General features: G+C 37.8%; 1 protein-coding gene across 1 annotated transcript; it reads left to right on the forward strand.

Annotated features, from left to right (window-relative positions):
• Window positions 1-1,216: 1,216 nt before the first annotated feature.
• LOC127644778 (E3 ubiquitin-protein ligase RNF31-like) lies at window positions 1,217-22,645 on the forward strand. Its single transcript, XM_052128157.1, has 23 exons — window positions 1,217-1,278; window positions 1,969-2,168; window positions 2,631-2,777; window positions 2,862-3,017; window positions 3,107-3,163; window positions 3,549-3,705; window positions 4,673-4,832; window positions 4,946-5,091; window positions 5,276-5,418; window positions 5,765-5,998; window positions 6,462-6,785; window positions 9,108-9,293; window positions 9,471-9,677; window positions 10,736-10,909; window positions 11,101-11,199; window positions 14,579-14,668; window positions 14,781-14,895; window positions 17,256-17,368; window positions 17,637-17,747; window positions 18,327-18,375; window positions 18,818-18,914; window positions 21,037-21,202; window positions 21,306-22,645. Exons 2-23 carry the CDS (start codon window positions 1,971-1,973, stop codon window positions 21,354-21,356), a joined length of 3,180 nt encoding a protein of 1,059 aa, XP_051984117.1. The 5' UTR covers window positions 1,217-1,278; window positions 1,969-1,970; the 3' UTR covers window positions 21,357-22,645.
• The last annotated feature ends 1,404 nt before the right edge of the window (window positions 22,646-24,049 follow it).

Here is a 24,049-nt window from a genome sequence, read left to right on the forward strand (position 1 = left end):
GCACTGTTTAAAATGGACAGGCATGCTAATCCTTCTGTTAGATAAACATACAATGCAGCACATTGTTACTTTATTATTCATTACACTACTAACCTTAGATGTGACAGTGACAAAGTGGACTTAAATGTGTTTAGAGCAAGTAACTCTGCGTTTAAAGCTTTGCACTTTAGATTTATTGGTTTACAGGGAACCACATTAATGCAATCAATGGCTGCCAACAGGTGTGCCCAATCTAATGAGCATTGTGTAAGCCTGCACATGTCTGTTTTCAAAAGCAGATGTTGAAGGAATGTTATGCTACTTAGGGGTCTTTCACATCGAACACGTTCATGCCGCCGTCGGCGCTGTTTTTCTATTGTTTTCCCAAGCAATCCTGCACTAGACACACCGTTTTCAAACTGTGAGGCTCGCCTCCCCAGGGGGTGCCAGAGCATATCAAGGGAGGCGCGGACCGATAATACATTCACCAAGTGAAATCAAAACATACATAAACACTTTAAAAATGTATTGTGAAGACCAAAACATATATATATATATATATATATATATATATATATATATATATATATATATATATATATATACATATATATATATATATATATATATACATACATACATATATATATATATTGCCTATATATTGGCTTAACAGGCCGTAGCCATGGAGTTATAACACTTTTAATGTTGTGAACGCATGCATATGTGAGTGCATCCATGTGTGCTGGGTGAGCGAGCGCGAATCTCTCGGCACGCACACGGACAACGAGCTATTTTCAACGGAAGTGTTTTACCTTTGCGCCGCATTTTTAAGACGCCGTGTGGACTGTTAAAAACTCGACTGTGTTCTGCTATAGACAATTCTATTCCATTTTTTTATTTTTTATTGTTTTATTTAATTTGAGTAAGGACGCTGTCTGTGCGAACGACCCCTATCACCTATAATTTTTAATAAGTGACTAAAATTACAAGTTTTTATTTTCCAGTGACATTTTGAAAAATGCTTAATCCTCTTAACCCAACATGTCTGGAGATAAAATCGAATACTTGACACCATTTCTTTAGAATTAGTGACACATGACTGGATTTACTGAATTCCCATTGTCGTTTATATATTTATCTATTAAGTTTTGTGCGTTTATCTATCCATTTACAACATGTGTTGGCGTTATGCAGGGTTTGAGTCATCACAGCGCCTCTATGCGGATTGATAAGTCATGTGTTTCAGTTTTACTTGTGAGTGAATGAGTGCTGCGCTGTTCTAACTGCCCGTCCTCGGTAAGGATATACATATTTATTGACAGCTGCTAAAATGCTCCAGTTTACTTAACGCATACGTATCTAGACGTTTCTCTATAATCTCGCTGGCGAGATTTCCTCAACATTAGCTTGTTAGCTTACGAGTAAGTCAGTAGAAGACTCGTTTAACCAGCGGATCAAGGTTTTGATCGTGTGCAATGTATACGTGTATACGTGTAAACCTTTGCAAGTTAGACGAATAACAACGAAGACTGTAAAACAAATGGATTTCTATAAATGGATATTTGTTTGGAAGAATAAAGTCGTCAACTAGCTTCGGATGATATGTTATGGTTTCACTTTCCATTCACCAGACGACGGCTAGCTTCTTAGCTAGCCCTAATTTGGTGTAAATAACATCCATCCACGTTATTTAAACGAGGTGACAGTCATACATACCTGTTAAGTATTAGTATCAAACGTAAATAAGCTGGGATTGTTTTATGTATGTGTGGCGATCAATATGAATCTTTTTGACTCTTCGTTTAAATGCTTCAAACTTGAATAAATCACTAGCTACATTGTACAATGACGCTACACTTTAACTAAAACTCGACTGAAATGAAGTTACACAGTGTCAAAGTTTGTTTTCTGCTGTTTTATCATTAGAAGATAGTGATTTCTCAGGTAATGCAGGCCCTTTGTTTAAAAGCTTTGAATCACTTTCAGCTATGGCCTCTCTCAGTGATCAGCTGGAGGAGGTGAGGGCGAATGCGGAGGAGAGTTTATTTTCTCCAGTATGTGCCCAGGAGATGAGGGCAGTGGTGACTGCCATGGCCAACATCCCCCTTCCTCCATCCAGTAAATATCGGTACATAGCAGCTGAAAACATGCTTAAGGAGAACAGTAGTGGAAACACCAGGAAGGAGGTAAGAGCTGATGTAATGACTAATTTTCATCAGAGGTTTAGATTGTACAAGAGGAAACAACTGTTGCAAACCTTTGACTTGTTTCATACTGTTCTCGTCATCACGTTTATGCATCAGGCACCGTTAAATTGAAGTCATTTGCACAAAGTGACCTATGGAATGTATGGGGTTTTATTGGCCCAGTCATGTGAATGACTGACAGAAAGTTCTTTATAATGCATAGTGCTGGGTAATCTGTCTCAATTTTCTAAAGTGTTTCGCAAGAATCTGTTCTTTCACCCTGATGTGGATATTCCATCTCTTCAGGTCTATCATCTGTTTACACTAATATGTATGCACTCAAAATTTCTGACTAGTTCATTTTTGACACACTGTTGTTGTTGTTTTAGAGTTGTGATGTTGAACTCGAGCATCCTTGTGCAGGCTATTCTATTGTACATTAAGATCTCCTGATCTTTACAGACACTTGGCTCCCTGCAGAAACTCTCCACAGCTCTTAACATCCTGGAGAAGTATGGCTCTAATCTTACCAACCCCAACAGGCCAAAGTATTGGCGTACAGTGAAGTACAACAACCCTGTCTTCAGGACCACAGTAGATTCTATTCAGGTGTGTAATAATGTGACTATCAATATCAGCCTATAAACCTCACAAAACATCTGGAACCTTCTGTTTTTAACCATATTGTTTCAGGGAGGCAGAGCAGTACTCAACCTTTATGGGTATACCAATCAGCAGCATGACGGCTTGAGCTTTCCTGATGATGCTCTTGAGCCAGATGTTGAGAAGGTCGCATCGGTGACTCTTGAGGTCATGAGCCTACGTATGGAGCTGGACATTTTCATCAAGGTCTGGGACAGCAAAGCAAAATTACTTGCATAACTGGGTTTATTACAAATGCACTCTAAGCTCAAATAGAGTCTTTTAATTTCTTGCAGGGTGCCCATTCTCATCCAGAATTCTTTGAAAGACTTATTCCCTCCCTCACTTTGCAGGTAATGTTCTTTTGTCCTACTATTTAAAGAGTTTTTTTCTTCTGATTGTCAGTTCTAACCAGTTTTCAGTTGTGCATCTTAATTGCACTCAGTTTATAATTTTTGTGCTTAAAGGGTTGTTAACCAAAAATGTACATTTTGATAATAAGAACATTTTACTCACCATCATGTTCCAAACCAGTATGACTTTCTCTCTTCTGTGGAAAACAAAAGGAGATGTTAGGCAGAGTGACAGCCTCAGTCTCCATTTTTATTGTATTGAAAAAACATGATAAGGTCTATATTGCCTAACATCTCCTTTCTTTCTTCCTTTTTCTTTTTTGGGTAAAACATTCCTTTAAAATTTACTTCACAAACTCTACATTGTCTTATAATATGTGTTCAGGATGATGAGGAACTCAGTCCAGATGCAGTTGCCTTCTCTTCTAATGAGAAATCATGGGAGAAAAAGACTCCCTCGCCTTTGTCAGCTCCTTCTCAACCAAAACCTCCATACAGCCCAGTGCTCCCTCCCTCTTCTCTAGTGCCCTCTAAAAAGACAGGTGAAAACATCACACTCACTGTTGTATTTCAAACAACACTTCCTTTCCCTTTAAAGGAATATTCCAGGTTCAATACAAGTTCATTTCAAACAACAGCGTTTGTGGCATAATGTTGATTACCACAAAAAATTATTTTGACTTGTGCCTCCTTTTTTTTCTGTTTTGATTTTCTCCCCAATTTGGGAGAAATTCCCAATGCACTCTCTAAGTCCTCGCGGTGGTGTAGTGACTCGCTTCAATCCAGGCGGCGGAGGACGAACCTCAGTTGCCTCCCATGTCTGAGACCATCAATCTGTGCATTTTATCACGTGGATTGTCACTCAGCATGCCCTGGATTCAAACTCACGACACCAGAGGTGGTAGTCCACGTCAATTCTCGCTGAGCTACCAAGGCCCCCCTCGTCCCTCCTTTACTTTAAAAAAAGCTGAAATCTTTACTTGTAATGGAAGTGAATGGGGCCAATTTCTGAACTTTTAAATACTCACTGTTTCAAAAGTATAGCCACAAGACATTAACAATATGAGTGAAAACACCACTTTTCTGTGTAAAGGTATAGCCAACTTTACATCTTCATTGCCACGACAATGTAATGTCAACAAACCCTAAAATGACTGTAAAAATGACCATTTAAACAACATGTGCAGCTCAAATAATACCGGAGTTTTAACAGAAGAATTAATGTAAGTGCTTTTATAAAATTACAAGTTTCAGATTTCTGTTTTTAAACCCTCAAATTGGCCCACATTCATTTCCAATGTAAGTGACTCATTGTAAACATGTTTGATTTATTTATTTTTTGTCATTTTAATTTTTGTAAAGGGGGGACTAGTCTAAATACATTTTTGTGGTAATCAAGATTATGCCACAAAAGCTTTCGATTGATCTTAACTTGTATTGGACCTGGAATATTCCCTTTAAGGAATATGTTTAACTGTGGGTATTCTCTCTCTAACCATTGTTCTGCAGACAACTGCACCATATGTGGAATTAATTCGGTCTCCGCTTACTGTCCCACCTGTACTCAGCGGCTGTGCACAGAATGTGACCGGCTATATCATTCCCATTCAGGACGATCCACACATATCAGGATCCCTGTGACTTCCTCCAAACCCACAAAACGGCTTAGGTTAGCACTTTTACCCTTAAAGTTTTTATCCTGAAAATGTTTGGAGAGAACTTTTTTTCTTTTTGTTTTTAGCAAAAATGCCTATTCTTGGACTCTGCTATGTCTTTCTCTAGCTCATCTCTGTCTACATGGCAGTGTTCATACTGCACCACAGTAAATACAATGCAGCAGGTTTTGTGTGAAACCTGTGATCGACCCCGCCTGTCGTCGGCTGCCCCTTCTGTACAGCAGGAGCCATCACAGCCCTCTACAATATCTGGTGAGTCTGTACGTTGTAGCTGTGTAGATTTTATTTTTCAAGAGTCTAGCATTTGTCATTGTTTCCGCACCAAATATGCCAGATCCCGATTTGTTTTAAAGACATATATGACGTTTTATTTCAGTCTTGCTTAGGAATTTGACATTTATCAGGGGCTTTATTCTGCATTTTTAACTTCAATTAGAGTGGCAGTGTAAAAGCTGCACAGTGGTGAATGCAGGCAGCAGCATTCTGTGTGTGGTGTGTGAGCGCCCTCGTCTGGCCACCCGACCTCCTGTTGCACCCTTACGCCCAACTCCCTCTGCTACAGGACTAATGGACAGCCAGGTACCACTTTCTGCTTTAGCCCACATGCAATGTCTACTAAATAAAATGTTATTTCAAATTTGTACAGTAGATACAGATAACATTATTATGGTTAATGTTACCTTTTTACTTGAGGAATCTAAGGTGAAGTGTGTAATTTCATTGCCACTAACAGCACCAAACTAATTCAGAAAAAGAAAAATCATGCGAAAAGACTGACTATTTACAAGCAAACAGTTAGTACCACCCCAACTCAGGCCACTAATGGCTATGCTTATATTTGACATTCGTTAACATGAGGATGTGATTAACTCCTTTTGTTTAGCATATCTATGCTTCAAGAATTGTTCCTGTTTTGCTTATTTAGTGGGTTTGCCAGTTCTGTACCTATGTCAACCGCACACCATCACCCGTCTGTGAAGTGTGTTGTCTTTCAAGATCAGAACCTGCCCCATCACTCTCTAAAGTCCTCCCAATCTCACCAGTCAAGGATGACACACCTCTTTCAACCACACCGAAAGTCACGCCCACTGAGGATCCTGATATGAAAAGACAGAGATTAATGAGGGAGGATGGGCTTAAACTGATTCAGCTTATTCGTGTAAGTTTTATATTTTTACTTCATACAGTTGTTGTAGCCTGAACACCATCCTTATAAGCTTGCAGGGATAGTTAACACCAAAAATGAAAAACATGGCATTGTTTACTCACTGTAATTTAGTTCCAAACCCATATGTCTTACTTTCTACAGTGGAACACAAAAGGAGATGTAAGGCAGAATGTTAAAGACTGACAGCCTCAGTCACTATTAACTTTCATTGGATCTTTTTTCCATGCAATGAAAGTGAATCGTGATTGAGACTGTCATTCTGTCTAAGATATCCTTTTGTGTTCCACAAAGGAAAGAAAATCAGACAGGCTTGGAAAAACAAAAACAAGGTTGAGTAAATCATAACAGAATTTTCCTTTTGGTTGAACTCCAAGTGATCATAACAACAAGTGATCACTATCAAGTTCCTCTGGTTTTATTATTGTATATTTATTATCTCTATTCCTTATCTCAGGAGGGAGAGAAGAAAGGGGTGAGCCCAGAGGAGGTATACACAAGCATGTGTGTATCAGGGAACAGCAATGTGACGCCGTATGATTGGCTGAAGGCAGAGCTTCCTCATGTGCTTGATGAGATCTGTGTGATGGCTGCATCCTGTCAGCAAGAACTCAACACACAGTCCAGTCTGTCAAATGTTTCCGGGGAGAACGAGGGCCAGGATGGAGAGAAGAACAACACTGTGCCCCTTTCTAGAGCCGAAGCCAAACGGGCCTGGCTGGCAGCAGGGGGCAGTAATGAGAAGGCTGTCAAACAGGCTCTCAGGGACCGCAGAGCTAAAGTGAGTTCCTGACAGACCAGTCTGCCTGATTGACTATTACATTAATATTGAGGACTTAATGTAACTAGACCTTTCAGAAAATTTTAATATTGTGATTTCAAATACTAGCATAAACTGGTCTATATGGGCTGAATTAGGAAAAGTGTTTTTGATTACACTATAATAGTTTCGCTAATCTGATTGGACAAGCGGAATTGCAAGAGTGCTGATATTTAGTATAACAGTAAAGCACTGGGATACTTTAATGTTTATATCACTCCTCTTGCCTTTGTGGTAGTCAGTCTGTTTGTGGATAAAAATTAGAGTTACTCAGTATTAAATTCTTATTCATAGAAATTTTGTCTTAAAGAATATCAACATAACTGTGATTACCTGCAGTTTCGTGGCAATGGCTGAAATACAACAATGCTGATATTCAGTACAACAGCACTCTTGCTTGTGTGATATTGTTTAATTATATGACGTGACACAAATTTGTTTTGTCCAGATCTGTTAAGTTATTTAAAAATACATTACAAATGCAATTCATACAAAACAGTTACTTGATAACACCTCTTCTATGATGAACATGTTTTCAGTTACTGGTTTCCAAGTAATTTTATATGTTTGGTCAGAGACGTAAAAAAAAAAATAGTCTCATTAAAAGCTGAAATTCTTGAAAAAAAGACATTTTGGCATAAGTAGTACAGAATAAGCTTTATTATTAATTCATATATATATATATATAATAATATACTATACTATATCAAAATATCATTTATATATATCTCTATCAATATAAAATATTTGATCAGAGACTTATATTTAAAAACTTATATTTTATTTAAATATATATATATATATATATATATATATATATATATATATTTTTTAAATAAAATATAAGTGAAATTGCTGTGGAAAAAGCTGTAAAATCATATTTTATAATATGATTAATATTTTAAAAAACGTTTTTCCATTTGGGACATTGTGACATTTGGTAAAATTTTTCTTGACAGAAAATCAAAGCCAGGAGGACCAATTTGGATCCTCAAGACTGTTTGAGAAGTGTTAAAAAATAATTATTTTGTCAAGTCATTAATTATGAAAGTTTTAAAATTTTATGAAAAGTCACATTTTGTTCATGTCATTTGGTGTAACCCTGAGAAAACTTAAACTTGAAAATTCTCTCATTATTGACTCACCCTCATGATATCGCAGGTGTGTATGTCCGATCACTTTTGGTTTGAAAAAAGATCAATATTTAATTTTAAGTATAATCCAAGCAAGGTGGAGTCCAAGCAGTCTCTCGTGTGATGTATTCACGTTGCCATGGATACCGAGGTAATCTCACGTTCTTCACTTGGTTGAGACGTCCTGGATAAGCACACAAACAACTAAACAACAATCAACCAAGCTACTGTACAGCGTTCCTCCTTCTCACTTTTGCATTGCTCTTCTGGTTGTGATGCACGTGCGTCAGTTCTCGCGATTACATCACATGCGTGTACCCCTACCAGATGGAAGCATTATATTTAGAGTTTAAAAAAAGTTCTTGAATTTATCTTTTTTGCAATAAAAGTGATCATGTCACTTTAGAAGACATTCATTTAACAGCTGGCGTCGTATTGATGAAGTTTATGATGACTGTTTATGAATTTTGGACCTTCAAAAGAGAAATCTCCTTTCACTTGCATACAGAGCTAAGAACGTTTTCTATTTTTCTACAAATGTGTTCTGGTGAAGCAAGTCATACACACCTGAGATATCATGAGGGTGACTCAATAATGAGAGAATTTTCATTTTTGGGTGAACTATCCCTTTAGTTCCCCAAAAAAATGCAATATATTTTTACGTTGAAAAATATGTTTGAAAACTTTTTTGAAATTAATGAATAAGTTGTGTACACTTGTGTATTCAAGTTGCAAGGAAATCGTTTTAATACCCTTTAGTTGATAATTACACCAAATAAAATTTTCATTTGATGCCATTAAATAATTTTTTTGTAGAAAATACTAAAAATTGAGAAACCAACATAGACTCAAAGATGACATTTCTACAAATTGACACGGTTTTTAAAAGATTTCACATCACCTCGGACAACCTTATTTGTCTGACTCTCTATATATGTACACTGCTTATTAAGAAGAGTCATGCAACTTTGATTCATTTATATATTCTTACTGGAATGTTCATCATATATTGATCTACTAAGCATTATATATATTTTTTGTCAATGATTTATCAATGAAAGTAGGCCTAATTAATGTTTACCCTGGTTTTATTTTAAACGAAAGCAATTTTTAAGCATGACGTTTGTCTTTCGGTGTGCATGTTATTTAGGTGAAAGAGCTGGGTGCAATGGGCTTTAATGATGTAGCCCTCTGTGAAGAAGCCCTGAGGCAGAGCGGAGGAGAGGTGAGGGGGGCTCTCGTCCTGCTGCAGCGCCCTTCACTGGAGCCCTTCCATCAGCGCATGTGGAGTGACGAACCAGAGCCCCCTATCGACATCAACCATACTGATAAACAGGTGACTGGCCTTTTACCATAGTGTGGATTCACTGAAAGACTGCTTTGGGATCTAGCCAGTAGAGTCTAATAATTTTGTACCATTGGCTGCTGAAGATATTTTAGATGGTCAGTGGTAAATTGACTGTTATGCTCAGAAACATCCATACTAAATAATGTACCCTCTGCCTGTGTTTAGCGTGTTTGCCGTAGGTTACTGGCAGTGTATGGTTTGCCCAGTTGGGGGCGCTGTGAGCTGGCGCTGTCTTTGCTGCAGGACCCAGCAGCACCATACACACTGGAGGATGTGGTACAGGCCGTGCGTGAGTCACATGATCGAGACTTCATTCGCCGCGTTCTGAACAAAGAATGCCCGATCTGCCTGTCCGTCTTTCCACACAGTAAGGTACTGAACAAGTTTAATCTCAGATAGAAATGGAAGAGAAAGCTTTTAGAGCTTGTCACTTTACCACGTCATGTCTGATTAGTTTACGTTGTTAATTATCTTGTTTAGAGTTCTATTTTGGGTGGCAATAAAGACTGGTATCAGCCACTTTCGTATATAAAACATATTAAATTCCCATTAAATGACTGGGTGAACATCTGCATTGAAGGGACCACATCTGAAACTGACATAAGCAACCATTTTCTTTGTTTTATATGCATTGCTACCATTAATATACCACCACCACCGAAATGCTGTGAAAACGTTATTTGCCAGAAGTACAGTAAGCTACTACTAGTTTAAAACAATTGTGCACACAATTGATCTGAAGCTGAATGTACATAATGAGGATGCTTTCCAGTGATGCTTTCTACCTTTTAGTTGTTGGTGTTTTAAATCTGCAGTGTTCCGCTGCATTCAACATGCTGTCTTGCATTTCAAAATAACCACCATGAGGCATCGGTGATAGTTTTTATTTCGCCTCTAGAGGCCGCTCTGATACAGTATAATGATAGCGCACCCTTCCCAGACACTACAGCACCGGACACAAGGGGGGAAATTATCGGTGTGGATTTTTGCCGATAACCGATAGTTCCAGAAATCATTATCAGTGCCGATTAATCTGCAAAACCGATATAGCAGTCGACCTCTACTTTAGAAGACATTCATTTAACAGTTTGAGTCATTAAGATGACGTTTATTATGACTGTCTGTTCTTTTTGGAGCTTCAAAAGTCTGATCACCATCCACTTGCATTTTAATGATCTACTGAGCCTAAGATATTCTTCTATTTTAATTAAAATATGTTCTGCTGAAGAAAAAGTCATACACACCTGGGATATAATAAGGGTGAGTAAATGAGGAAAGAATTTTAATTTTTGTGTGAACTAACCCTTTAAATGGAAAACTGCTTTCAAGTTTACATCAAAGGCTGTATGTGTGAAGGCGCTGTCAGGACTCTGCTTAGTAATAGTTCCCTTCTGTGTTGTGGCCTCTGTCTCTGTTTTGCTGTATCTCAGATGCAGTCTCTAACATCGTGCCAGTGCTCTGTGTGCTGTGGCTGTTTCAAGCAACATTTCACCATAGCAGTAAGGGATAAGCACATCAGAGACATGGTGTGTCCTGTCTGCACTGAGCCTGACATCAACGACCCGGAGCACCTCAACAGCTACTTCTCCACTCTGGATATACAGGTAAAAAGAGAGAAAAAGGCTTCAAAGAATTTATAGAAACTAGAGATGCTGTGGATGTGGACAGTGCAATAATGGGAAATTACTTCCTCAAAGAGTTGGAGCACGGCAGCATGTACGTAACTGCTTAGGCTACTCCCTGTGACGTCTGTATCGATCTCACTCTATATTTGCATGTATGTTTAACTGCATAGCTCAGGGACTGTCTGGAACTGGACGTGTACGAGCTCTTCCACAAGAAACTGACTGAGCAGGCTCTTATCAAGGACCCAAAGTTCCTGTGGTGCAGCCATGTGAGTGAAATTTCCTTTCTGCAATCTACTAGAGCTTCTTCCCCATTTATCTTATCTCAGAGCTAGCTCCACTAGTCCTTGGCAGTAGTCTCATTCAAGAGCATTATACAATGATTTGAAATGAGCTGCGTGAATTAGTTGACGCTAACAAGTGAGGTGCATTCATGCTTGCATCACGTTATGTGGGCATCCAGGGTGTACAATTAACACTCTCCAAGCACTAAATGAACGTAAAAATTGGCTTTGTTGAGTACATGAAGCAGTTGGCCTTTTAATATTCTAGAAAATTTTGAATAATTCATAGTTTAAATTGCAAAGTTCTGAAAGATATTACATTCTGCCTGTTTTATTTAATGTGAGTGAATAAAATCAATGACGTTTAAACATCTAGTGAAGGCAAGATATGTGACTTTCCACATCAGTGACATTTTTAAGGTAATAAGTTTATCTAGGAAGCAATATGTTTATTTATTTTTTATTGTCCCTGATTTAGAACATCATGTAGAGACACAGTTCTGTTGTTAAACCACCACAATGACAACAAGAAACAAAATCACAGGGTGGTTTCAGCAACAGATACTGTGAGTATAGGTCAAACATTGGTGGATTTTGCTGAGACAATAACTAATGTGGTGGAAAAGGTGATAACTGATTAATCAGCCTATAGTTTTTAAAATTCTTATTTTGGAATGAGAGACTTGACTCCTTTAAAATGCTCTATATTCAGGTATTTACCTAATAAGCATTTACATTGCGAGTAAATCACGCACATATTGGAATACATTTCAAGCTATGCGACTAAAATACTGTATGTCTGTTATGAACCACTTACTAGTAAATATTCAGATTTTACTTGCCAGATATTGAGTTGTGTAGTGGCGAAGAACAACTTAAGCACCACAATCCTTTCAGCATCGTCTTCTACGGTGTGTTGCGTTTTCATGAACGCACACTCTTAAGCAAATTTATCTTATTTGGCTGCAATGGGTCCTGAGGTGTTGTGAATCGTGCTGTCACCATCATTTGAGTTTAGCCATGAAATGGAATTAACATTGAAATTGCATTTTAAATTACAATGTCAACTCTGACTTTGACTATACGTTTCTTTTGGGTGTTTTCACAACATTCTCCGTTTTACAGCATAGCTACAGACCTGTAATGTGCCCTTTAAACATCTGTTAGAAGAAAAAACTGTTAAAAACTAGAGGTTGTAGATTTGAATTTGAGAACAAATATTTATTTTACATGTAAGTCAATACACATTATGCAAATAAAATTTTCCTTTTGGCTCTTTCCATGTATTGTGCCCAAAGATGAGATTCACACACTTAATTATAATTTCATGTCTCTTAATATCCTTTCTGTTATTTACAGACAGTTGGTGATCAAAACGTAAAAAATGTAAATTATTTCTAATCATACATTGCACGGATGAGGGAAAAACAACCGTGCAACTTCTATCATTAATTTGCGCTGCGCTCATTCAACCTTAAACATTTGCTGCCATTCTCTTAAAGAGACATTACCAATTTAGTGCTTGTTATACATACCAACGTAAACTCAATGTAAATCACACAAGTGCATAGACAAACATGTATTATTATTATTATTATTATTATTATTATACTTTATTGTCCCATTCCTGGGAAATTTGTCTTGGACCACATGACACGGCCAGTGCACAACATCAATCACACACAACACAATGCATACAATAACATGCAATAATAAGCAATAACACATTTCAATGAATTATATAAAAAAATAAATTAAAAAAACTAGCAGCATACTACATCAATTAAATAAAAGAAAAATCTCTATTTAAAATTTTGATCGCAGTTGGAACAAAAGAGTTTTTATAACGATTAGACTTGCACATCAAGACCCTGAATCTTCTCACTGATGGTAGCAAATTAAAATACTTGTGTAAAATATGTGTATCATCAGAGACAATTCTTTTAGCTTGCCTTGAAATAGATGCCTCGTACAGTTCTAATATGGTTCGTTTTTTCTCCCACCTTATGATTTTTTGAGCTGAATGCACCAGTCGTGCTAGTTTTGATTTAGATTGAACAGTCAAATTTCCATACCATGCAGTAATACAGTATCTAATTAAGTTTTCAAAAACAGACTGATAAAATAGAAACAAAATCCTCTGGTTTACTCCAAACATTTTTAACCTTCGCAGGAAGTATAGCCTCTGCTGCAGTCTGGAACAAAGATTGTCGATGTGAGAAGACCAGCATAGTAGATTGTCCATATAAACTCCTAAGTATTTAAATGAAGAAATCTGTTCAATAATATCACCATGTATTATTACAGGACTATGGTCTCCCAGAGACCTAGGATCAAAAATCATTTCAACAGTCTTCCTTTCATTTAAAACCAAAGAATTAGTGTCACACCAGCTGACAAATCTGTCAACAACAGAGAAATACTGCAAGGGATTTATAGTCTTGTTCAGTAAGCTCAATATTGCTGTGTCGTCAGAGAATTTGATGAAAAATGTATCATCCTGACTAGAGACACACTCATTAGTGTATAGTGAAAATAAAAAGGGTGAGCTAACACAACCCTGCGGGGCTCCTATATTGGTAGTTTTCATCTCAGAATAGAAATTATTTACTCTGACTTGTTATGTACGATTAGTTAAAAATGAATAAAACCACTTAATGCAGAATGGGTTCACTTCTAGCTCTATCAACTTCTTCATCAGTATATTGGGTTGAAGTGTATTAAATGCTGAACTAAAATCTATAAAAAGTAAACAAGCATATGCCTGGGAATCTTCTAAATGGCTATTCACCAAAGGAGTGATGCAGTTAATAGCATCATCAGTCCCCCGTCCAACCTTATATGCAAACTGAAATGGATCAAGGAATGATTTAACCTGATCCTTTAAGACAGTTACAACAAGTCTCTCAAAGCATTTCATAACATTTGAAGTAGCGTAGTGTAGTAAGTGTAATAAAGGTGTAAATACATAATTATTTAAAGCCACAATCATACATTTATATATTTTAACTTAAGAACAGTAAATATAAAAAAATATTTAACAACTAGGCTTGTGCCACATCTATACAGGGGTTTGGTAAAAAAGTTTTTGCATAGTAGTTTTGATGTAGTAGCACTTAAATTATTATTTTTATAATAGAATTATTAAATAACTGTTGTGCAATTCTGTTTTTATTATTAGATCCAACTTGTGAATATTTTGTAACAAAAAATCGTATGAAATTTCAAACAGTGACAAAACAAAGAAATAATACATAGTGTAGTTTCATAGCCAGTAAAACATATTAATGGCTAGTATATTTTCCCAGTTCACAGGCCATCGACCTGTGTGCATCCCTCTCATCTTCTCATCTTTTTTCCACAGTGCTCGTACGGTTTCATCTACGATGATGATCAGCTCAAGGTCACCTGTACGCAGTGCAGGAAAAGCTTCTGCGCACAGTGCAAAAAGCCGGTAAGCATTATGCGAAAGCGAACCATGGATCAATCATAGTCTTGCATGACTGGAAGAGATTTACAGTTTTGTCTTCTTCTGTCTCACCACTTGCCTCTGTTTCTCTCTGCAGTGGGAGCCCCAGCACATGGGTCTCTCGTGTGAGCAATTCCAGCAGTGGAAAAGAGAGAATGACCCGGAGTATCAGCGGCAGGGCTTGGCCGGATACCTGCGTGACAACGGGATCAGTGAGTCACTTTTTGATCTGCACTGGAAGCCTCTTGGACTTGTGCTAATGCTCTCCTAATCCCATCTACTGACAGTTAACAGTACCTGCACCACCTCAGAGGAGCTCATCAAAAAACACCTCCTGCCCCACTCTCAACCCTAGGAAGCATGTTGCTTGCTTATGCAGTCTGTTTGTTTATTTGTTTTGATGTGTTTGGGTATGGTCCAGTGAAATAACCCTCAAATCAAATATTAATGTTGGGTATTTCTCACTTGCAGGCATTTTTATTTGGACTTCTCAAGAGAGAGAGTTGAGTTACTGCCTGAACAAGTTGTTTATAGTGGTGCGGATCACTTGCATATCAAGGCTGTCGGTCTTTCTGTTCTTCTGAATCTATTTCTCTCTATCTATCTTTCCTCTGAATCTATCGTTCTAATTATTAGTCTGTCTGTCTATCTATTATTCTATCGTTTTATCATTCCATCTGTCATTCTATCTGTCATGTTATTGTTCTGTTGTTTTATTGCTCTTTCTGTCTGTCTGTTTGTCTCTGTTCTTTTGAATCTATCAATCATTATGTCATTCTATCTATCTGGTGATCTATTTGTGATATTTAACATTGAAACTATTTTAACATGAATCAATTTTTTTTTTAGGCACTGGTGAAACATTTAGCATAGTAAGGAAGTCTTCAAAAACAATGCCATAAGTAGTATTCATTTATCAATTATCAATTACCGTCATGCAAATTCCAGTAACATAAAAAAGCTAAATCAATATTTAATGTGACCACCTTTGCCTTCAAAACATCACCAATTCTCCTAGGTACTCTTGGACACAGTTTGTCTTGGTTGTTGGCTGATAGGATGTTCCAAGCTTCTTGGAGAATTTGCCACAGTTCTTCTATCTATTTAGGTCTCAGTCTCAACTGGTTCTGCCTCCCCATGTAATCCCAGACTGGGGAGAGGGGCATGATGTCTGTTGTAGGGCTCCCTGTTCTTCTTTTCTAATCTATTATATTTACAATAGCAATGTTTGGGAGTCTAACATGTATATTTCCTATTGGCACACTAAAGCTGAAGATATACATAACTACCTTAAGATAAATGTTTCTTTGAAACATTTTATGTGCCTAAGACTTTTGCACAGTACTGTGTATATATACATCTATATATATCATTTGGGGAAGACTGAGGCTCCTTCTCACATAGGGAAATTGTCACAAATGATAGCTATATCTCAGTAACAGTAAGACCCTGTTTCCACCTGGTATTAAGATGCGTCTCATGTGAACCGATCACGTGTGGTCAGATGAGGCACGTCACTCTTTACAACAGCCTGCTTAAATTTGTCTCCTGTGACCACCTGTGATCAGATTTGGAGGGGTGGGACTCTGTTTCATGGCAAAATATATATGTCAGTATGTTACTGCATGACTTTAAAGTGCAACAAATTCAGAAGGAAAGACAAATTGCGAAAAATGGCACGCTGATTTTCCCAGATGCATCTGAAATTTAAAGCACAAATGCAACATTTCAAGCAGAATTATCTATTAATTTAGTGGATTAACTGTATTAAAGGAGCATTAGGTGTTCATGCTTCTCATCTGTTTTAATATCATACACACTGAAGATAATCTGTGAAGCTTTTTTAAATTTTCAGATCGGATTGTTATTTCCTTTTAAAGCCACTTGTAACCGAGCAAAGTTTAAACTCTTGTTTTAGCACAGCGGTTGATTGAGAGGTGAGAGGTGGAGCTTAACTGCTGTTAAGGACAGATTAGCATTTGTACACCAAATGCTGTGGTCACATGTGTTTTTGTCCACATTCGTATGTGGTTTTTGTGATCAGATTACAATGCTTTTAGAACCCGTTTAGACCTGTACTTAGTGCTAACCACATGTCATCAGCTCACCCGAAGTGCATCTTAATACCAGCAGTAAATGGTGTTTCAGATTTGGAGTCAAAAGTGTAGTTGCGCCAATATGTGTTCTCTAGCAGAGGTTTTGTATGTTGATTTTACACAACTAGTTCAAAACCCCTTCAAAATTTTAATTTGTTTTGTGAATTCTACCCTACAAATTAAATTGTAATTTATTATATTGATGTTTTTAAATGCATTTTTGTTTTATGAACCATATTGTGCCTCATAATTGTTTTGCTTTTAAAATTTTTGCTGAAAAGCCTTTTATAGGATGTTTAATGCAGGTTAATGATGGTTGTGATAAAACCTACAACACCGGTTTGGTTGACAACATGCCCGTTATTAGGCCAAGCAGCTCCAACTAGCTCCAGTATATCCCCTATATGTTTGTATGTATTTCTTAGTTTGTTTAATAATTGGTAATATAAAAAATCCTCTCTCACTCTCTTTTTCAGCTTGTCCTAACTGTAGGTTCCAGTATGCACTTGCCAGGGGCGGCTGTATGCACTTCAATTGTTCACAGTGCAGGTATCAGTTCTGCAGTGGATGTAACAACCCCTTTCACACAGTGAGTCTCTCTTAACTCAATGCTCCTCTGTTCTTTTCTGTCTTCTTTTTTAAAGATTGTTCATGACTATTTGTAGGTCTGTGTGCATGTTATATGGTATCATGTGAAATTCATTTTGAAGCCAGTTATGTTTGTGCTAAAATTGGAAGCCTTCTCATGAGCATGGTTTCTTCCCTCCTTCCTATTCATCCCATTTCCACTCCTTCTCTCCTTCCCTACTCCTTCCCAACTCCTTCTCTTATTCCCTACCTCTCAACCTCTCTGGCAGACGTGTGCAGTGAACCAGTGTACAGTGACAGGTCTCCATGCCCATCACCCCAGAGACTGCCTCTTCTACCTCCGAGACTGGGAGCCTGCCAGGCTTCAGGCCTTACTACAGGTACATACACACAAGCTCGCTCTCTCTCTCTTTCTCACTCTGTGGAAAATAAATGGATTGTTGTAAATAAGGACAAGGTAAAATACACTCACCGAGCACTTTATTATGAACACTATGGTCCTAATAAAATGCAGATGTGGTCTTCTGCTGTTGAAGCCCATCCGCCTCAAGGTTTGTGGTTTTGTGCATTCTGAATTACTATTCTGCTCATTTCAATTGTACAGAAGGGTTACCGTAGCTTTTTTGTCAGCTTGAACCAGTCTGGCTATTCCCGTTGACCTCTCTCATCAACAAGGCGTTTCTGTCCACAGAACTGCCACTCACAGGATGTTTTTGGCCCCTATAAATCTCCTGTTTACAAAAATAAATGTTCATCATATTTAAGAATCATCACAAATCTCTCTGTCTCCCTCTCTCTCTTGCTCAAGCACAATGTGACGCTTTAACACAGATGCTCAAATTTCCTCCTCCACACCCACAGCGTTTATGTGCCAGGGTTGGTTTGTGATGTATCATCTCTTATCTCTACCGTTTGATTTTGCCTACTTTGAACCACATTGTCATTTTGTTTCCTCGTAGAAAAAGGGGGTGAACTACAATACTGATACTGCTCCTGGAGCACAAATGGGTATGTCTTTATTTGTAAGAGTGTAAATGCTAAGAAAGCTTTACTTGTTTAGTTTATGCTGACTGTGTGGGTGTGTTTTAGTCTGTGTATGTACCCCAGTACTTTTGTAATCTGTTTGTGTTCTGACAGATTAATCTGTCTCCTAATTTATTTGTCTCCATCTTAGTGTAGTTTTACTTCCAATTTCACTCTTTATTTCAACTGTACAGTGGAACAAAATTGATTTTACTGTAATGAAAGTAACTAAAACTGCCATCCAATTACTTCTTCTCAGACCAAGGCTATATCTGTACCATGAAATCGCTCTCAAACGCACACGTACATCTTTTCCTTACAGCTTTGTTTCACACTGTCCCACTTCACCATCCTGAACATATCTCCCTTGAAAACTCTCCCTTTCCTCTAAACACATCCTTGCTGTGTTTTTGCACGTGTGCTTCAGGTGTGTGCGGAGTGATTGAGCAGAAAGACGAAGGGCCTTGTCCAACGGACTCTGCGTGTGGGGCTCAGACTCAGCCGGGCCAGGCAGGACTTTGTGAGTGAGTGACATCATTGTATCCTCCCTTACTGCCTTTAAAACCTTGGCAACTCATCTCAGAATTTTTCGGTCATTTACATTGTCTAGTGCTAAAGGAATTATTCACAGCAAAATTAAAATTCTGTCATTATTTACTCACCACTGTGTCATAACAAAACTGTATGCTGTTGTCATTTTATTTTTGAGAAACGCAATAGGATAAATAAAACAAAATCTTTGTCCAGTTATTTTACATTCAAGGACTGTTCACAATAACTATCAATCTTCAAAATGCACATAAATAGTTTCATAAAATACTCTAGGTCACTATTTTTCAAATCTTATGAAGCCATACGATGCTTTCAGAGAGGAAAAAAAAAAAAAATCACTGAGCATTTTCCCCACTACCATATGAAATATTATTTGTGTTTGCCTTTAGATTAGGGGGCTGCACAATTAATCGAAATAAAATCGAAATCGCTATATGATCATGTGCGATTATGAAACCACAAAGGGATACAATTTAATTAAATAAACTTGTGATTTAATAAATAAATAAATAATCTGCTCACTTCAAAGATTATGCGTGCTGCTCTGTCCTATCTGGAATGTGTTAATGCGTTATTGCAGTGTTTTCAGAGCAGTTCTGATCTCCACAACTTCATCCTGTGCTCCGTGTTCAGCTCCGTTTGCCTGCATACACTGAGAGCGTCATATTTAAAGCACTTCAGATTCACTTTAATTTCACTTTTGTGTAATTCCAAAAATGCTTGGCTGCTTCTTGTTTATATACGAATACAAATAATACACCCCATGGCACCTGTTATTAATGGTCAGAGGAGGGGATGATGTTAAAATGAGGAGCGCATTATACAGCTGTAGTGAATTCAGCTACACAGAAACTCTTGAAGTTGTCCGCCAAAATAAAAGTTAGATGGTTAAGAACTCTAGTTTAACTGGACCATATAGCAGTGCCTTGTGTAAGTTATTTTATTACAGAAATATTTCCCTAATGTATAATAATAATAATAATAATAATAATAAAATTGTTGATAGTAGTAATAATAAATCTAATATTATAATACAATAATCTAATATTCAGGTTGACTGGGTCCAAAAAATAATGATGATAAAAGGTGGGCTGAGACCCTATCACAAAGTGGACAAAAACAGATACACCATGGACAGGTACAATGCGAATAAGAAGACAGAGCTCGTTTTCTCTTTGTTTCGCAGTTTTGTTTATTTGTTTGTTTGTGACTGAAGTGAAAAAGGTCAGAGTTTGGTTCTTTTTAAGGGGACTCAAGTGTGAACCATGAAAGAGTGACCTATGCCTTTTTTTTTTCTCTCCCCAATTTGGAATGTCCAATTCGCAATGCGCTCGAAGTCCTCATGGTGTAGTGACTCGCCTCAATCTGGGTGGTGGAGGATGAATCTCAGTTGCGTCTGAGACTGTCAATCCATGCATCTTATCACGTGGCTTGTTGTGTGCATTACCGCAGAGACCTAGCGCGTTTGGAGCTTTCACGCTATTCTCCGGGGCATCCACGCACAACTCGCCACGCACCCCACCGAGAGCGAGAACCACATTATGACGATCACAATGAGGTTAACTCAATGCGACTCTACCCACCCTACCAAACGGGCCAATTGGTTGCTTAGGAAGCCTGACTGGAGTCACTCAGCACTCTCTGGATTCGAACTTGTGAATCCAGGTGTGGTAGTCAGCATCTTTACTTGCTTAGCTACCCAGGCCCCTGGCCTATGTCTTTTTATTGGCAGTAGACCAAGTGCAAAACATTACCATTACTTATCATATCACAGTTCAAAATCGCATTCACTGTATTTTTCAAAATAATCGCAATTTGACTGTTTTAATCGTGCAGCCCTAGTTCAAATAAAACAATGGCAGTTCCAGGTTTGACGCCATTGACATTAAAACACCTATAGTTCTCATGGACGTGCCAGTTTGCATATGCGGAGTGGAGAAGGAGATTTTAGAGCTGCAGTGGCGTAACTGCATCCACACTGGGGACCGAGATGAAACAGGCCCAAAAGGGAACAATGAATCAACCGATGGCGAAAATGGCAGAGGGGCTTCCTTTAAATCCACTGTAAGTTTCATGCTGCCCTTTGTGTTTTAGGAAGCATTATCGAGAATATCTTGTTAGCCTCATTAATGGCTATTCGATTGATCCCGCCCCCCTCTTCAGTCCCGAAGAGCTGCTCGTGGCCTGCAGGAGATACAATGTGGAAGTCATGCAGGGGGAGGGAGAAGATGACAGAACATACTACGCAAGACTTCTTAAGGTAAATGCATCCTGCACGTGACTATCCAGTTATTCAGTCTATAAGTCTTAACTTTTTTTTATTTGTACAGCTCTCAAACTCTGTTTACCTCTCAAATCTGCAGAAACTCATGGATGACGTACATCTGGGTGACAAGGTCCCTCGCAAGAAGTGAAGACATCTTTTCCTCCCTCATTTAATATGTGCTGACTATTTAAACTGGGTGTGTGCTTGTAGCTCTGCTTGATTGCATGAGCTGAGAGGCAGACAAAATGTCAAACTCAGTCCTTCCCTATTCTCAATGTGATGTAGTTGTACACATTTGCACACTGTTGTTTTTTTAATCATTTTGTTCCCTAAGGTTTTTTGATCACAATATTATGCTTTTAATATTGCTATGATTTTAATAATTCTCAAATTGCCATATACTGTCACTTCATGATTTGTATAATATGATTTGTATAATTATAATCTCTATTGAGCAGGCAGAAAAATCACATAACCGTATTTTAAATGGTTTTAAGAGTAAATCGTTTGGTCCCTCATGGAGTAGAGTTCATTATCAGAATCTATTAACAGCTGAACTGAGTTCAACTGAACCAGACACTATATATTTAGAACGATAGGTGTTAAATGATACAAAGTGATACAATTGCATGCTCTTTTAAATCTGGGTTTTATGTACATATATATGGATTGATTAAAGTTTGCATCTAAGTGTCATAAATGTGTCACTGAAAATCGGAAAGACACATTTTATTATGATTTTCAGTTATGGGAAGATTGTCTTTAAAATCAGAGCCCTTAAAAGCACATTTTGTCTCAACTCTGTATATGTGTTAAGCCGTTTACATTGGGGGGTGTAGTCAGTGAAACCATTGATCAGGTGCTATTTTTGGTCTTCGGATATTTGTGCAGCCAGATATTTCTGAATTCATAAATTTCATTTTTGTCTCATGATAACTGAAGTGCAAGAAGAGCCTTTTTAATAGAAATTATGGGTACAAACAATGAGAGATAGTCAGTGATATTTCTAGAGGCCATTGTTCTTAGCCATGAGAAATACATGTAGGCCCACTTTAAAGTTTTATGATGCTGATTGGTCATATATACAGTGCTACTCAGGCAGATGTGTTAAAATTGAGTTTGTTGAAGTAATTTTGAAAACTTTAGACATAATATTTTACCTTACCTTCAGAAACACTATATGTTTGAGGTTCATTGATGTAGTGTTTTTCAGAAGCTCACTTTCCTTTCTGTTCAGCTGTAAACTGTGTTGGAGAAGCTACTAGTTTGCCAAGCAACAAGCTACTCCTATTTTAAAGTAGTTGAACAGTATAAAGTAGTTAGCTGCACTACCTGCTACTTACAAAAAAATATTTTATATTAATTGTCTATCTACCAAAAACAATAATAATCAGCTTAGTGTACCATCATTACATGAACAGATACCTTAAAGGAATATTCAGGGTTTAATAAAAGTTAAGCTCAATCAACAGCATTTGTGGCATAATGTTGATTTCCACAAAAATTTATTTTGACTTGTCCCTCCTTTTTTCTAAAAAAAAAAAAAAAAAAAGGCATAAATCTGTGTTATAATGAGGCACTTACAATGGAAGTGAATGGGAGACCAATTGTTTTTTTAAATACTTAATTTTTTTAAAGTATAGCCACAAGACATAAACAATGTGCATGTAAAGTCATAGCCAAATCTATAGCTTCATTGCCATGGCAAAGTCATCAAACCTTAAATAGCTGTAAAAAGTATGCTTTAACAATGTAAAGGTATTAATGGTAAAGGAGGAGGCGAGAACCGGCTTGACGATTTAAACAACATTTAATTAAATAAAAAGACACATGCACAAACACACACAGGGCAGCTGCCCTTAAATGCTCTCTCTGTCGCAAAATCTTCCGCAGTCGGCCTTTATCCAGTTCTCCTGCTCAAGGCCGTCGGCTAGGATCCCCTTCTCCCCTTGCGGTCGGCGACCATCCCTCCGCTTCCGGGCGTCTGGGCTCCTCCGTTCCCCTGGCAGATGGCTGCGGCTGCTCCGTTGGGGTGCATGGTAGCGGCGATAACTCCACTATGGTGTGTCCCTCCTCCTTCCCGGATTTCGGCACCAGTGTAAAGGGATTAATGGAAAGGAGGCGGTGAGAACTGGCTTGACGATATAAACAATATTTAATTAAATAAAAAGACAAACACACATGTGGCAGCTGCCCATAAAAGCTCGCTCTCACTCTCTCTGTCGCACCACTGTCCGCTGTTGGCCTTTATCCCTCTAGGAGGCTTGATTAGCCTGATAAGGAACCGGGTGTGTAGAATAAATCACGACCTGGCCCCGCCCTCAGCCCTGTCACATTTTACAGCTTAAATAATACATAGAAAAATGTATGTAAGCGCTTTTATGAAATTATAAACTTCACATTACTGCCTGTAAAGACCCCAAAATTGGCCCCCATTCACTTACATAACAGTGCCTCACTGTAACATCCATTTTTGCTTTTATTTATTTAATTTTTTCAAAGAAAAGGAGGGATGAGTCGAAATGTATTCTTGTGGTAGTCAACATTATGCCACAAATGCTGTCGGTTGAGCTTAACTTGTTTTGAACCCGGAATATGAATAAAACAAAATAAAAATAAACCAATACTGTAACTGAATAAAAAACATTGCAATAAACATTATTTATTGCAGATACTAAACTAGAGTATAGTTTTATGATAGATACAAATGCTGTAGTCCAACTTTCCTTTTGGGAAAGTGTAATGGAACGCTACTTGAACTTGGACCTCCGACATGGAAACTGATGCAGAAATGGTAAACTCGATTTCTCCAAGATGCAGGTCTGTGACCATTTTTTTTTT

The sequence above is a fragment of the Xyrauchen texanus genome, chromosome 6 (assembly GCF_025860055.1).
Source record: "Xyrauchen texanus isolate HMW12.3.18 chromosome 6, RBS_HiC_50CHRs, whole genome shotgun sequence".
NCBI classification, from domain to species: Eukaryota; Metazoa; Chordata; class Actinopteri; order Cypriniformes; family Catostomidae; genus Xyrauchen; species Xyrauchen texanus.

Excerpts from the sequence above, each read along its gene's own strand:
- LOC127644778 (XM_052128157.1), top strand. The coding sequence starts at position 1,971 with ATGGCCTCTCTCAGTGATCAGCTGGAGGAGGTGAGGGCGAATGCGGAG. Across the intron at positions 6,786-9,107 it reads TCAGGGACCGCAGAGCTAAA|GTGAAAGAGCTGGGTGCAAT; the intron begins GTGAGTTCCTGA and ends CATGTTATTTAG. Across the intron at positions 14,669-14,780 it reads GCGCACAGTGCAAAAAGCCG|TGGGAGCCCCAGCACATGGG; the intron begins GTAAGCATTATG and ends TTCTCTCTGCAG.